At 38.4% G+C, this 15,343-nt stretch overlaps 1 protein-coding gene across 1 annotated transcript; it reads left to right on the forward strand.

Moving 5' to 3' along the window:
- The first annotated feature begins 10,359 nt into the window (after positions 1–10,359).
- On the forward strand, positions 10,360–13,281 carry rgs13 (regulator of G protein signaling 13). Its single transcript, XM_059502382.1, has 5 exons — positions 10,360–10,520; positions 10,637–10,678; positions 10,761–10,822; positions 12,086–12,252; positions 12,346–13,281. Exons 1-5 carry the CDS (start codon positions 10,450–10,452, stop codon positions 12,529–12,531), a joined length of 528 nt encoding a protein of 175 aa, XP_059358365.1. The 5' UTR covers positions 10,360–10,449; the 3' UTR covers positions 12,532–13,281.
- Positions 13,282–15,343: the final 2,062 nt, after the last annotated feature.

Below are 15,343 nucleotides of genomic sequence, written 5' to 3' on the forward strand. Positions count from 1 at the left end.
CGTCCTATTTGGATGTTTGGGATGTGCATACCATTTTTGTGTTATTGACACATGCTTTTTCCCCAGGGCCAAATTTATCAATGTAATATTCATTATAGCATCATCTTACTGGCAATGTGTTACTGTTAATTTAGATGTTGGTGGTGGTGGTGGTGTTTTTTCAGTCATTGTTATCCTTAATAATTCACTTTTTCCATTTGTATAATTAGAAAATAAAGTCATGGGCAACTTGAAATCCTCCACAAAACATATATCTGAGAACCACTGTCCAACAGCCCAAGTCAAGTCACTTTTGTTTATACAGATTATTTATTTATACAGATTATGTCAAAGCAGCTGTACAGTATCAAATAAGAAGATAGTGTGTCAGTAATGCAAAATGACAATAGTAAATACATTTTCAGTTAAAAGCAGTTAATCATTAAATTCAGTGATGTCTTCTTCCAGCTCAGGTCAGTTTAAACAGTATCTGTGCAATCAAGTCAACAGTATCGCTGGAAATTAAGTGTTCACAACTAAGCAAGCCAGAGGTGACAGTAGCAAGGAACCAAAACTCCATCTGTGACAAAATGGAGAAAAAAACCTTGGTAGAAACCAGTCGAATGTCGGGGAGCCAGTTTTCCTCTGACCAGACGAAACCAGTAGTTCAATTACAGGCTGCAGCAAAGTCAGATTGTGCAGAGGACTCATCTGGTTCCCATGGTCTTGTACCGATGGCCATCTATTTCACTGTGGTTCTGTGTCTTTGGCTCATCTACTGTACTTGTCCTGGTCTCTGCTGACAATTAGGGCTAGAAAAAAAACAGACTAATATTAGTATAGATGCCATTCTTCTTACGATGTAACAAATACATCGGGTGTTATGGGAAGTGTTCCCGATTCCGGTTGACATTATTATTAATTTAACCTAACAATCGTTTGACGGATTTGAATATTAGAAACTTATTATTTTGTTATGTGTAATCCAGGTTAAATTCATGAGTCTTTCATCTAGATTTAAACAGAGAGAGCGTGTCTATCTCCTAACAAGGGTAGCATATAACGCGTGAAAAGTAACGGCTCTAGTACTGAGCCTTGAGGTACTCCATACTGCACTTGTGATTTATATGATACCTCTTCATTCACTGCTACAAACTGATGGCGATCAGTACAATTTGAATCATGCTAATGCACTTCCCACTAATGCCAACAAAGTTTTCTGGTCTATTCAAAAGAATATTGTGGTCTATAGTTCAAACACAGTGCTAACATCAGTAGCACTAATAGAGAGATACAACCATGATCAGATGATAAGAGCAGGTCATTTGTAACTTTAATGAGAGCAGTCTCAATACTATGATACGGTTTAATTCCTGACTGGAAATCCTCGCAGATACCATTTTTCTCTAAGAAGGGATATAATGGTGAGGATACTACCTTTTCTAGTATCTTTGACAGAAAAGGGAGATTTGAGATTGGTCTGTAATTAACTGGATCTTTGGGGTCAAGTTGTGTGTTTTTTTTTTTTATTAGAGCCTTAATAACAGCCAATTTGAAGGATTCGGGGACATATCCTATTTACAATGACAAATTAATATGTTGTTGGTTTAGATGACTTAACAAGTTTATACAGTTCTTCCTCTCATATAGTATAGAATGAGTGGAACTGTTCCTCAGGGGATCTATAGTGCACTATTTGATGCAATACTGTTGCTGATGGCTGCATGGTTACAATTTTATCTCTAATAACATCCATCTTGGAAATAATGTAGTGCTGTTGGGAAATATCAACACATGTTGATGCTTCATACATCAATGGGATGTGCTGCACAAACAAATGTGATCCATAGAGGCCCCACCTTGCAACTTTCATGAATTAAAGGATCTGCTGCTAAAATCTTGGTGCCAGATATCAAAGGACCAATGCCTAAAAAGGTCAGTTTGCTGAAAAACGTAATGCTGCCCAGAATAGAAAGGTGTCAGAAGACAGTGCATTGCAGTTTGTAGGCTCAGACCGGTCAAAGTTCCCATGATCTGGACCATGGACCCACAAATTCAAGCTCCGTGGAGGTCCTGCTTTGCAAGTTACAGGACTTAAAGGATCTGTTGCTAATGTCTTGGTGCCAGAAATCACAGGACACATTCAGATGTGGCTGATCAGCGAATCATTAGTCTATTTTTTGTCAGTTATGGGCTGAAGTTTCATATTTTCTATTTTAACAAACCTCTAAACACTGAACAATAGTGAAATTGATGCCTGTCTTAGTAAACACAAACACATCCGTATGTAATCTTTTCCATGCTCATGCCTTAGGCAAGAACATTGTCATCTCCTGTAATGTTTTTGACTGTCGTGAAACTGTTTGATACTGTGTAATGGGCGATTCAATGCAAATCACATCTGATACAAGAAATGTGACTCTGTCTGCTCATTTAGTTTGTTCTAACTGATACAATCACTGAAGATCTTGTGAGAAATAACAACCAGTAAATGATATTGACGAGGGCAAGGACAAGTCACAGTGGTAATGCTAATCTAAACCCAAGGCAAATGGAGTTTGAGTTGCAGTTTCCTGTCTGACACTTTCATTTTCAGTAATTCTTTTCTCAGCTCTCATTCTTGATTAACTAGTGGTACAAAAGAGGAAATGACGTGCACACATTAGGATGTAAACTGTGAGATGTATGACAGTTAAAGCTTGTGAAAAAAAAAAAAAAATCCCAAATGATGATCCTTGCTTATTATATTATGCATGTAGGTTTACTAGATTACCTGCTGTAATTTTAAAGCAATAAATTGATGAGAACTGACTCTAGCGGGATGCGTAGTTTTGTCTCATTTTAAGGATATCTTTGTGTCCTTTACATAAAAATTTGTAGTGTTAAATGATTAATCGCGATTAATCGCATCCAAAATAAAGGTTTTTGCTTGCATAATAAATGTGTGTGTATTGTGTATATTATGTATATAAAAATACAAATATATACAACATCTATTTTGAAAATATTTACATGTATATATTTATGTTCATATAATTGATATCATATATAAATATATTTATTACATAAACATAACATATTTTAAATATATACATGCATGTGTATTTATATATACAGTACATAATAAATATGCACAGTACACACACATTTATTATGTAAACAAAAACCTTTATTTTTTTATGTGATTAATCACGCTTAATCGTTTGACAGCAATCATTTGCTGTCAAACAGGAATTTGGGAAGTCATGACCTAATGGTTAGAGAGTCGGACTCGCAATCGAAGGGTTGTGAGTTCTAGTCTCGGGCCGGCAGGAATTGTGGGTGGGGGGAGTGCATGTACAGTTCTCTCTCGACCCTCAATACCAGGACTCAAGGACTTAGGTGTCCTTGAGCAAGGCATCGAACCCTCAACTGCTGCCCGGGCGCAGCAGCATAAATGGCTGCCCACTGCTCCGGGTGTGTGTTCACAGTGTGTGTGTGTGTGTTCACTGCTCTGGGTGTGTGCACTTCGGATGGGTTAAATGCAGAGCACGAATTCTGAGTATGGATCACCATACTTGGCCTAATGTCACGTCACTTATAAAAAATGATGTACTGTTATTCAAGGTGCATTTCAGTTTCCATTCGAGAGGTCACACCAAAAGCTCTGTTCCTTTCCACACTGGAAACTTCAGTACCACATGTAGCATGTACAAAGGTATGTGTGTACTGCAGGGTCTAATACCCACACACTACAAACCTTGAGATACACATTCCACATGAAATCATAAAGTCAACAAAATATCAACATTTTGTTTCATAATACATATTTTTGCTCTTGCTGTGCACAGTCTATCATTTTATGTTTGTCATTTTTACTTTTTAAGCTGAATTTACCTATAGACCACAGAGGCAGGTAAAAAGTATATTAATTAACAGACAAATATGTTTGGCATTAGCTACTGTTTTATTTCTTTATTTTCTTTTTTTATTAATTAACACTTGTGTATAATTTTTGTCTTTTTAATTTTAGTTTTTTTTATCATTTTGGCTGACACTGCACAAAAAGCTAATGTTGTTTCTAATTACTGACTGTATTTCCAAGACTGTAATGATTTTTGGTAGTTATGATCAGGACTGATATTGGGGGGAAAACAATCTATGTCAGTGAAAGTGTGTCCTCTGAGGACCCCTGTGTAACTTCATGCACTTGAATTAAATATGTGACGCACAAGGGTTAAATATCCTGTTTCTCTCTGCAATGCATTGTATTATAGAGAAAAAAGTGTATCAGATGCTGTTTCCTGTTGGCTGTAAAGGGAAACTCCACCCCAAAATGAAAATGTAGCATCTGAAGGAGTGAAGGAGTTGCAAACACATAACGAAAGAAAAGGTTTGGTTACAAGCATGTATGATACCTTTACTGCCCCAGAGTATTCCCTATAGTCATATAGTATACATTAAATAGGAATTAGAGAAGCTTTTTTCCAAATGCAGATCTCAAATGTCACGTTTATAAACTTTTGGTTTCCTTATTTGGTCATCTTCCTTTTCTTGTTTTAGTTAATTGATTGATCCTCACCTGTCCCCAGTTCCCTCATCACCTGTGTGTTTAAATACCTGGTCTGTTTAGTTCTCCCTTGTCCGTGTTTGTCGATGTTCATGTGTTTATCGTAGTTGATATCGTTGTTGATGTGTTTGTTGTATGCTAAATGTAATATTGTTAATATAGTCTGTACCTCCTTCGTTTTCATCAGTAAACTCCTTATTTGTTCCAGATCTTCTTCTCTCCCTTTGTTTTACGTTTAGCACCACCACATCTGTAACAGAAACACGGACCTAAACAGTATAGTTTATTTTAGCAGCGTTTTTTCTTTCATTTATTTTTTGCTTTGTTTTTCTCCTCCCCCGGAATGGCCATCCCAGCAGTCCGTCTCCTATGCCTGGAGCAATTGGACCGTTCGCTGGAGGACCACACCAGGGACTTTTTAGATCTGACGTGCCTTACTCACTTCCCCGACCGCTCGCTCTCTAACTTTTTCTATGCCGGCCTGAGCGAGCGGAGTAAGGCACGCCTACCAGCGAACGGTCCCCGAGAGGATTTCGCCGCTTTTGTGGAGTGGGTGCTGGAGAAAAATGGATCTTCGTGGACCATCAGCACCGCCGAAGAGGATATCTCCAGCCCCACTCCCGACCCAGAGACCAGCCAGCCACCATCAATACACACGGAGCCAGAGCCCACCGCAGCCGCAGAGCCCGAGCCAAAGCAGGACCTCGAGAGCGCGACTGACCAGGTGTGTGAACCGGCAACACCGTGCATCGTGGGAGTCCTCATGGAGATCGAGGGCGTGGAGCAAAAGCCCTGCCCACACTCCTGCGACTGAGGGTGAGCTGTATTCGGTCTCGGGAAATATGGAGCAACTTATGGATCTAATGGACTGGTCTATGGAGGTAAATCCTGTATCCCCTGTTTTTCCGCTGGTTCCATCCAGCCCTGATCCCCTTGTATACCCTCTCAGTCTCCCACTCCTACCTCCTCCAGTCAGTTCCTATGCTCCATTTCCGCTGGTTCTGCCCAGCCATGAATTTTCTGTTTCTCCGCTGGTTCCGTCCAGCCCTGAATTTTCTGTTTCTCCGCTGGTTCCGCCCAGCCCTGAATTTTCTGTTTCTCCGCTGGTTCCGCCCAGCCCTGAGTTTTCTGTGTCTCCGCTGGTTCCGTCCAGCTCTGAATTTTCTGTTTCTCCGCTGGTTCCGCCCAGCTCTGAATTTTCTGTCTCTCCGCTGGTTCCGCCCAGCTCTGAATTTTCTGTCTCTCCGCTGGTTCTGCCCAGCTCTGAATTTCCTATGTCTCAGCTGGTTCCGCCCAGCTTTGAATTTTCTGTGTCTCCTGTACTCCCTCCCAGCCTCCCTCTCCCACCTCCTCCTAAACCTGCCAGTCCCTCTGCTCCACTACCGCTGGTTCCGTCCAGCCCTGATCCTCCTGTGTTTCCTCCCATCCTTCCTCTCTCTCCTCCTCCTAGACCAGCCAGTTCCTCGTCATCCCTGCTGGTGCCAGTCAGTCCCGCAGCTCACCCTCAGTCCGCGCCATCTGGGCGCGATGGTTCGCCGCTGGACTGCCAGTCTCCAGCTCCGCCTTGGCATGTTAAGGCCCTGTCTCCGCCTCCAGCCTCCGAGCCCTGGACTCCTCCTGGGATCTTCGACCCAGCGGCTCCGCCTTGGCTCTTAGCTCCCTTGTCTCCACCGTGGCCTGTCATCCCACCTGCTCCACCGGGCTCCCTCGTCCCTCCGGCTCCACCTTGGTCAGTCGTTTACCATCCGCCGCCTCGGGACTCCACTCCTCTGGTTCCACCTCGTCACTCCATCCCTCCGGCTCTGTCAGGCTCCTCCTTCCCTCCGTTTTCACCTCCATCCTCGGTCGCTCCGGCTCCACAGCGGTCTCCCAGGACCCCGCCTCCGCCTTGGTCCCCTGAGCCTTCTGCTCCACCTAGGCCCTCCGGATCCTCGACGTCACCCTGGCTCTGCGGCTGTGCTGCTCCATCTTAGGCTCCTCACCCACCGGTGCAGTCTCCGCCTGTCGGCCCCCTGGTGTCGTTGACCCCTTCACCATGGCTCCTCCCGCCGTCGACTCCACCATGGATCTCCGTCCTGGCTGGTCTCTGGTGGACCATCTGGCTCCTCCTGCTCCGGGCTCCTCCCTGGCTCCTCCCTCCATCCACTCCGCCCTGGTCCCTACCTCCATTCTCCCTCGTCACCTGCTCCTGGCCTGCTCCTCGCCCGCCTCCAGAACCCCCACCCTCCCTCCGCTGGTATTCCTCTTGCGGTGCGAGGACGCACCTTTCCGGGAGGGGACGAACTGTCACATTTATAAACTTTTGGTTTCCTTATTTGGTCATCTTCCTTTTCTTGTTTTAGTTAATTGATTGATCCTCACCTGTCCCCGGTTCCCTCATCACCTGTGTGTTTAAATACCTGGTCTGTTTAGTTCTCCCTTGTCCGTGTTTGTCGATGTTCATGTGTTTATCGTAGTTGATATCGTTGTTGATGTGTTTGTTGTATGCTAAATGTAATATTGCTAATATAGTCTGTACCTCCTTCCTTCGTTTTCATCAGTAAACTCCTTATTTGTTCCAGATCCTCTTCTCTCCCTTTGTTTTACGTTTAGCACCACCACATCTGTAACATCAAACAGGGCAAAATCACAGTTTTTCAAGCTCTGTTTTGTTATGTTAAGGTATCTCAGGATGCTTATTCACTGCTGATACCAGAGACCAATGTTGGGAAAAAGTAACTTTTAAAAGTAATGGATTAGAATATTACTTTTTTAGTTACTTTTTTATAAAAGGTCATTCTTAACGTTACTTTTGCATTACTTTTTCTCATCTGAATTGGGCTCGCTTGTTTGATTCTTATATAAAAAAGTTATATTTATGGCATAAATCACCAATAGTGAAATGAATGAGCTTCAGGCCAAAGAAAATGTGAATTGAAATATCTCAAACAAACCTTTCAGCTGTGCTGCCATTCTAGATTGCATGAAGAATTGGACAAAAGAGAAAGACAATCACATAAAAACGTAGCTTATTAGTATGGCTGAATTGGCTCAAATACACTTTAATAATTAGGATAATAAAATGGGATTAAATAATTGTTTGCGTTAACATTTAATTATCACAAGTTTGTGTCATATTCTGAGTTTGCATTTCACTATTTTTTTATGAATCTGAGGAATACTGAATCTGTTTTTGTTGCAGTAAAATGAGTAAATTCATGTTCACGGTCTCGAACTTCATTGTCCATCATGTTTACACAACACACACAATGCCTCTGCCGATTCCTCTCAACATGGGCACAGGAGAGCTGTCAGTCAATGAATGGTAAAACAAAGTAACCTTTGGAAAAGTAGCTCAGATATAAAAAGTATTACTTTACTAGTTACCTGAAAAGGTCATCTGATTATAAGTAACTTTTTGTTACTTATATTGCATTAGGAGGAAAAGGGGACAGAGTGCATAGAGTCCAGAGACTGAAACTGAGGGCCCCCCACCACTGAAAGTGATTTTGAGGGGCTTCATAGCAAACTCTCTGTAATGGGCACAAAATCCCTAGCGAATACACTGTCCCCAACACTGCCAGAGAACATGGTTAGCACAGGTAACAACATAAAAAAATATAATTAGCGAATCCCTAGAGTTGCAGGGACATTTGCTTGTGGTTTATAAGAAATCTGATTTTGCAGAAATCCAAGTAAAATTGTAAAATAAACGGTCCCAAGGCTTTGGGATTTTTGCTGAGGAAAACAATGTATTGTCTACTGAGACATCACTTTAACACAACAAAAAGCCCCATTCAAGTCAACGGTATCACTTCTGTTTTTGTTTCCTGAGACTTCACTTGTTATTACAAATACGTGTATATATATATATATATGTATATATATAATATATATATATATATATATATATATATATATATATATATATATATATATATATATATTATACGAAATATATGTTGTAAGCAGCATGTTTAATGTTGTTGATTTTGGTATGGAAAAATACTGAAACATATTTTATATTGTACTTGAAGAGACAACAGAAAGCATTTACAGTCATAAAATACATGTGCATAGGCTTCAGCATCCCTGTGTCCCTTCAAGAGGTTTGGATATCATGAAATGTAGGCCTATATCATGAACAGCAGACACACTGCAGCTTCTGCATGTTCATATTCAAATATCTCACAAGCAATATATATTTTAAAATAAAGGAACAATGATGATGAGAGAGATTATTATAGCAAGAACTGTGTTTGCATCACATTTGTGCTCATGTTTGCATTCTTAAACTATGAAAGTATACAAACACAAACACATGACATGAATTTAGATGTGTAGAGAGCATAATGCTTCAATGTGTTGACATGCATTCACACTGAATGACAGGCAAGGCCAGCAACTGCAGTCATTTCTGAAAAAGAACTGAAATGACACCAGAGCTTACATTTTACAGCAGATCACTACTTAAAGGGATACTCCACCCCAAAATAAAATTTTGTCCTTATTCACTTACCCCCAATGTTGTTCCAAACCCGTAAAAGCTTAGTATGTCTTCGGAATATAAGATATTTTGGATGAAAACAGGGAGGCTTGAGACTGTCCCATAGACTGCCAAACAAATAACAGTGTCAAGGTCCAGAAAAGTATGAAAGATATCGTCAGAATAGGCCATCTGCCATCAGTGATTCAACCGTAACGTTATGAAGCGACGAGAATACTTTATGTATGTGAATAAAACAAAAATTACAACTTTATTCAACAATTCGTCCACAGTCTCCTCTGTGTTTCTTCATATAACAGTACGCTCTTCTGTGTCAGCCGCACCACAAGGATGCGATGTTTTCTTTCAAATCAAAGCATAAATACACGTAAATAGAAGAGCATACATACCATGCCCTGTCTGAGATCTACATTTGGAAAAAAGCTTCTCTAATTCCTGTTTAATGTATACTATAGGAATATAGGGAATACTCTGGGACACAGGGGCGCTGCACAAGATCCCAGTCCCTATGCATAGGCAGCCCTAATGGGTCCCCCACCCTTGAAAATATATATTCCAGACTTTTCAAGGGCCCTCTCTTCCTTTGGGCCCCTGGCAATCAGTACTGGTTTTACCCCCAGTCCGACGCCCCTGCTGGGACAGTAAAGGTATCATGCATGCTTGTAACCAAACCTTTTCTTTTGTTATGTGTTTGCAACTCCTTCACTTATCCTTTAGCTAAGCATAAGGATGCTAAATGATTATTAAAAGTTCTTTTGATTAGCTACAACAAGACATCACTTGACACCTATAATACAAAGACATTATTAACACTCGCAAGTTTTTCTGAAACTTTGTGGTGGGCGAAAAGTGTTTTCTGGTTACTTTCAGATGCCTGTTAAACATTAAATAAATTTTTACTGTGGTAAGGACTGAAAATATGATACAACAAAATATCTTGGCACTATTTAAATTGTTACATTTTGAATGTGTCATGCAGTTAGCTATTGTAGTCATTAGTTCAGATGGCCAATTTCCTAAAATACACCAAGTTATATTAAAGATGGAAAATGCAATAACACTTGCAAACAAGACGTGCATATAAAAAAGCTCAGCCATTGTTTGTTGGCTAAACATAGAGCTTGTATACAAGAGATCTGATGCAGAAGTCATCATTTGCTTATCTTCCAGTGAACTTTCCATTCTGATTTGCATCTCTGCATCTACACAGCCGTGCTGTAGCTGCTTTCATAGAGAGAAACACTATTGCGCCTGTCTAAGCTAGTTAGCGTCACCCAAAAAACTTCCTCTTTCATTGTGGTTAAGTGATACTAAATGGATGACGCCAACACAGATGGTATAAAAGGAGTTGTGAGAACAGCCCGCTCTTATTAACTGAAAAAAAACGAAGCACAAAAGCACGCCAACACATATCTGCACCAAACAAGTTATTACGATGCCAACTATTTTATCATCTTCAGCTGAAATAAAGAACATGAACAAGGAGGGTAAACCAGTCAGTCCTAGGTAAGTGTTTATTCTTGCAGTTTCTTTTGAAATGTGTGTTAAAAACAGCATTTATATCATTGGAACTGGTGATTTTGTCATAAAAATTTTACTGAAAATAAATTCTCCCTCCTCAGGAGACTAGACAAGTGGCGGTTTCATTGCCTGTTGACAGACAAGTAAGCTACTTTCATTTTCTGATAATCACTATTGTGATAGGATTGCATTTGAACATCCACTAATTATGCTTTATTCAAACAGACTGAACCCTAGTGAGACTCTGCTGTGGTCCCAGTCATTGGAAAACCTTCTTAGATCCAAATGTAAGTGGCTACACATAATTACTTATTGAATCTATTACGCTTGACATTATGCACACATACTTATATGAATTTTGTATTCATAAATACGTTATAACAGCATTCATAAACACTTCTTTTCCATTGTGGTTTTAGCTGATGTTATGTAGGTCAGGGCAAAAATGTACAAACAAACCCTACACTGTTTACTAGATGGTCAGATAGCTGGATCAAGCAACTGACCTGAACTAGTGGTGTATGTATGCAAAAGAGTAGAGAAAAGCAGCTTCAGTTTTACTGAAGAACACGTAAGCTTTTACTGTTTGGACACGTAAGCCACACATAAAAAATGTAAATAATAATCATTCAAAAATGTATTTTTATTTATTGTGCATTAAAATGATCAAAAGTGACAGTCAAGACATTTGTTATAACAGATATCGGAATAAATGCTGTTTTTTTTTCCTGTTCGTCAAAAAATGCTTTAAAATGAAGTATTGTGTTTTTTTTACAAAATATAAATCAGCCTAACTGTTTTCAACAATGATAATTATAATAAATGTTCGTTGAGCAGCAGATCAGCATATTAGAATGTTTTCTGAAGGATCATGTGACACCCTGGAGATGGAGTGAAGGCACTGCAAATTCAAATTCCTTCACAAGAATAAATTATATTTTACAATATATTCAAATAGAAAACATTTGCTTTAAATTGTAATATTATTTCACAATTATTACTTTTACCGTATTTTGTTATCATATAAATGCAGCCTTAAAAATTTTTTTTAAAAAAGTAAATCGATGTCAAAAATTAGATTTTGAATGGTCTAATGTTTTATTTTTTTCTATTTGTCCAATAGTTACTGTAAAACGAAGCTGCTTTTGACTTTCAGTTTGTTTTTAGAGTTCATATTTGCATACATAAATTTCTCAGTCCGGATCTTTTCTTTTCCTTATATATATATATATACACACACACACACACAGACATAGTGAGAGAGGACAAAAATATCTCAAAGCATGGAATAAATTTGAATATCAAGCAAAGGTGTTTATTTATTATAATGATCAAGCACCTTGACACCAGTTGGTTAAAATTCATTTTAAAAAAGGTTCTGTTCTGAGAAAATCACTTTTTTTGTAGCTGCCACTTGATATTTTTTATAATCATTTTGTATCCACTGTGATGAAATTCAGTTTTAGGAGTGATTTAGGTGTCTAAACTAAATTGACGTAAAACAGCACTCACATTGAGCAACAGACTAACCCTGCGGTTTGTTCTTATAGACGGCATGGCAACATTCCACACCTTCCTCAAATCTGAGTTCAGCGATGAAAACATTGAATTTTGGCTGGTATGCGAAGACTTCAAAAAAATCAGGTGTTCCTCCAGACTATCCTCAAGGGCCAAGAAGATATTTGAGCGTTACATCAAGGCAGAAGCTCCCAAAGAGGTAAGAACAGTGTGAACCGAAGAAGATCTCTATGTCTATATCTTTTTATTAATCGATCGACGTCAGTATGACTCTCCGTCAATCTCTCCTCAGATAAACATCGATCACGTCACGAGAGATCTTATCAAGCAGAACGTCCAAGCTCCCACCAGAGTGTGTTTCGATGAAGCTCAGAGGATTGTCTACGGTCTGATGGAGAGGGATTCCTATCCCAGGTTTCTTCGCTCAGACATGTACAGATCACTCCAGGAATCAGTCTCACAACGGATTAAGGTCTGAACACATCTTGAATGAAGGACTTTAGGACTCCAAACACATCTGTGGGACTAGATGGCCGAGGAGTAATCAGGCTTTGTGGAGAATCAGGCCTGGACTTGGGTTGCACTGGACATTGTGATCCACAAGAAAGCTTGAATAAGCTATTGTTTATATGTACTGTATTACACTGCTCTATTGTTCTGTGTCGCTGTGGGATACACAAAGACAAATGAGCTTTCTGTACAGCTCACCTGTGATGAACCACAAGAGATCTCAAATGTGCTCCAACCACAAGAACACCATATGGACCTTATTTAACTTTATTACTATGATGAGTGTCAAATCTGGTTAGCATGAAATGCCTCTGGAATAATACTAATGACATTATAAAGACTAATTCTTTAATATTAACTCATTACTCAATAAGCAACAACAATTTCATGGACATTAAATGATCTGTAAACAGCATATGTAAATCCCACTGTTTTTGTGTCCAGTGGGGAACTTCTGGGTTATTCTTACAATAATATCTATAACACACATAGCCACTTGCATTTTCCAAAAATTTCTCATTTGGATAATATTTCAGGAGGTCAACAAGTCACATAAAAAGTTTGGCGTGTTTTTCCTGGATGCATTAATTCCTGGTTTCTGAATGGCAAATTAATGTGATGGACTTTAAAAAAAAAAACATGAGATCCAGATTCTCTGGTCGTTCATTTTTAAGATCCGTTTAATAACTTAATAAACACAACTGTAAATAGAAAATCATTTGCTGTTTTTTGTTGTTGTTGTTGTTTTTGTTTTTTTTGTTTTAATTTGGGAACGCCTGAAAGATTTATTTGGAACCCAAGATTTAAAGGTATACATATCTCTCCATTAGATAAAGAAAATACTAAACCAAGTGACTTTTATTTAAAAGGAAATTACACTTCTGCAGCAAAACTATTTATCAAAAAGATGGTTAAGTTTTAAATGTTAATATGGTCACAGTTAAGGACAAAGGGACAAATTTGCACACTTAAATATCTATTAACTATGACATTTGCTCAATTGCTACTTATTAATAGTTAGTAAGGTACTTTAGTTATGGAGTAGGTTTAAGAGATCTAATATATGCTTTATAAGTGCTAATAAACAGGCAATATGCTAGTAATATGCATGCCAAAGTTAATAGTGAGAAAATTATTCCTAAACTAAAGTGCTACCTATTAAACAACTGATATTCTGTTCATTGAAAAACAAAAAATTTCAAAACTTCTGATAAATGATAAATTCTGATTTTATTTAGACACATATATTTTTTGGGTCACAGCAAGCAAATCAGACATTCAATGCTAAATTTTAAGGACTTTTCTTTAAAATGAAAAAAATATTAATTTGTAATATGAAGTGTCATAAACAGACGTAGTTATAAGAAATGTATATTGGATATCCCCTTCAGCATGCTGCTTTCTGTTTCATGACCGAAAGTTTGAGAGGGGGAGGGGATGGGGTAACATCACATGATGACGCCTGACTTTTTGTCTCCACTTCCCTATTTACACAAATAGTGTGATAGTCACCGTACTCTTTTCAAATATCACAGACAAACAGGAAGTTGACAGGCCCAGTCAGTACCCCTCAGCTAAAACAAAAAATAATCACATCAAACACGTACTGTCTGGTTTATTTTTTCCTATAATGCTCATATGGAAAAAAATAATAATCATTTCCTCTGTGAGAATATTGCAGGTTTTATGGCTGGTCATGTGCTCTTTAAAAATTCTGGGTAATTTACCTACATTGTCTTTTATTGTTAACCACAATAAGCAGCATATTGTAAATTAATTTATGGTGTATGACTCATTAGAAAGGGATGCATAAAAATATAGGCCTATGTCAATGTCATGTTATTTAAAAAAAAAAAAAAAAAAAAAAAAAACTTTTTATTAAATATCACCTTAATAGTGGAAAATCTGATATATGTTAACAATTTGTGTGACATGAGCATATAAAAACAGCACCATCATCTACTGACTGGTAACTGGTTAACTGTAAGATAACCATATATACCATATGTGACCCTGGACCAAAACACAAGTCTTAAGTGTCAATTTTTTCAAATTAAGATTTATACATCTTCTGAAAGCTGAATAAATAACCTTTCCATTCATGCATGGTTTCTTATGTTCAGACAATATTTTGCCGAGATACAACTATCTGGAATCTGGAATCTGCATTAAAAAATGCAAAAAACATAAATATACAAAAAATATACACCGGCGACTTATAACTGGTTTATGGTGCAGGGTCACATATATGATGAAAACATTGAAGATGGTTTAACATCACATTATCTGTAATTAACAAAATTTCATAAGTAAATGTTAAAACAACAGCATTAAAGGGTTATTTAATGGCTATAATTATTTGAACACAGGTGAACTGAATTTAAGGCAATCAAGGGGAAACACAAGAAAAGTAGGTCAAAGGAACTAGCTAGACAGGAGAACAGAAACAGATGGAAACATAAATTAATTAAAGGGTTAGTTCACCCCAAAAGGAAAATGATGTCACTAATGACTCACCCTCATGTCGTTCCAAACCAGTAAGACCTCCGTTCATCTTCGGAACAGTTTAAAATATTTTAGATTTAGTCCGAGAGCTTTCTGTCCCTCCACTGAAAACCTATGTACGGTCTACTGTCCATGTCCAGAAAGGTAATAAAAACATCCTCAAAGTAGTCCATGTGACATCAGAGGGTCCATTAGAATTTTTTGAAGCATCGAAAATAAATTTTTGTCCAAAAATAGCAAAAACTACAACTTTATTCAGCATTGTCTTCTCTTCC

This window comes from Carassius carassius, chromosome 20, assembly GCF_963082965.1.
Source record: "Carassius carassius chromosome 20, fCarCar2.1, whole genome shotgun sequence".
NCBI lineage: Eukaryota > Metazoa > Chordata > Actinopteri > Cypriniformes > Cyprinidae > Carassius > Carassius carassius.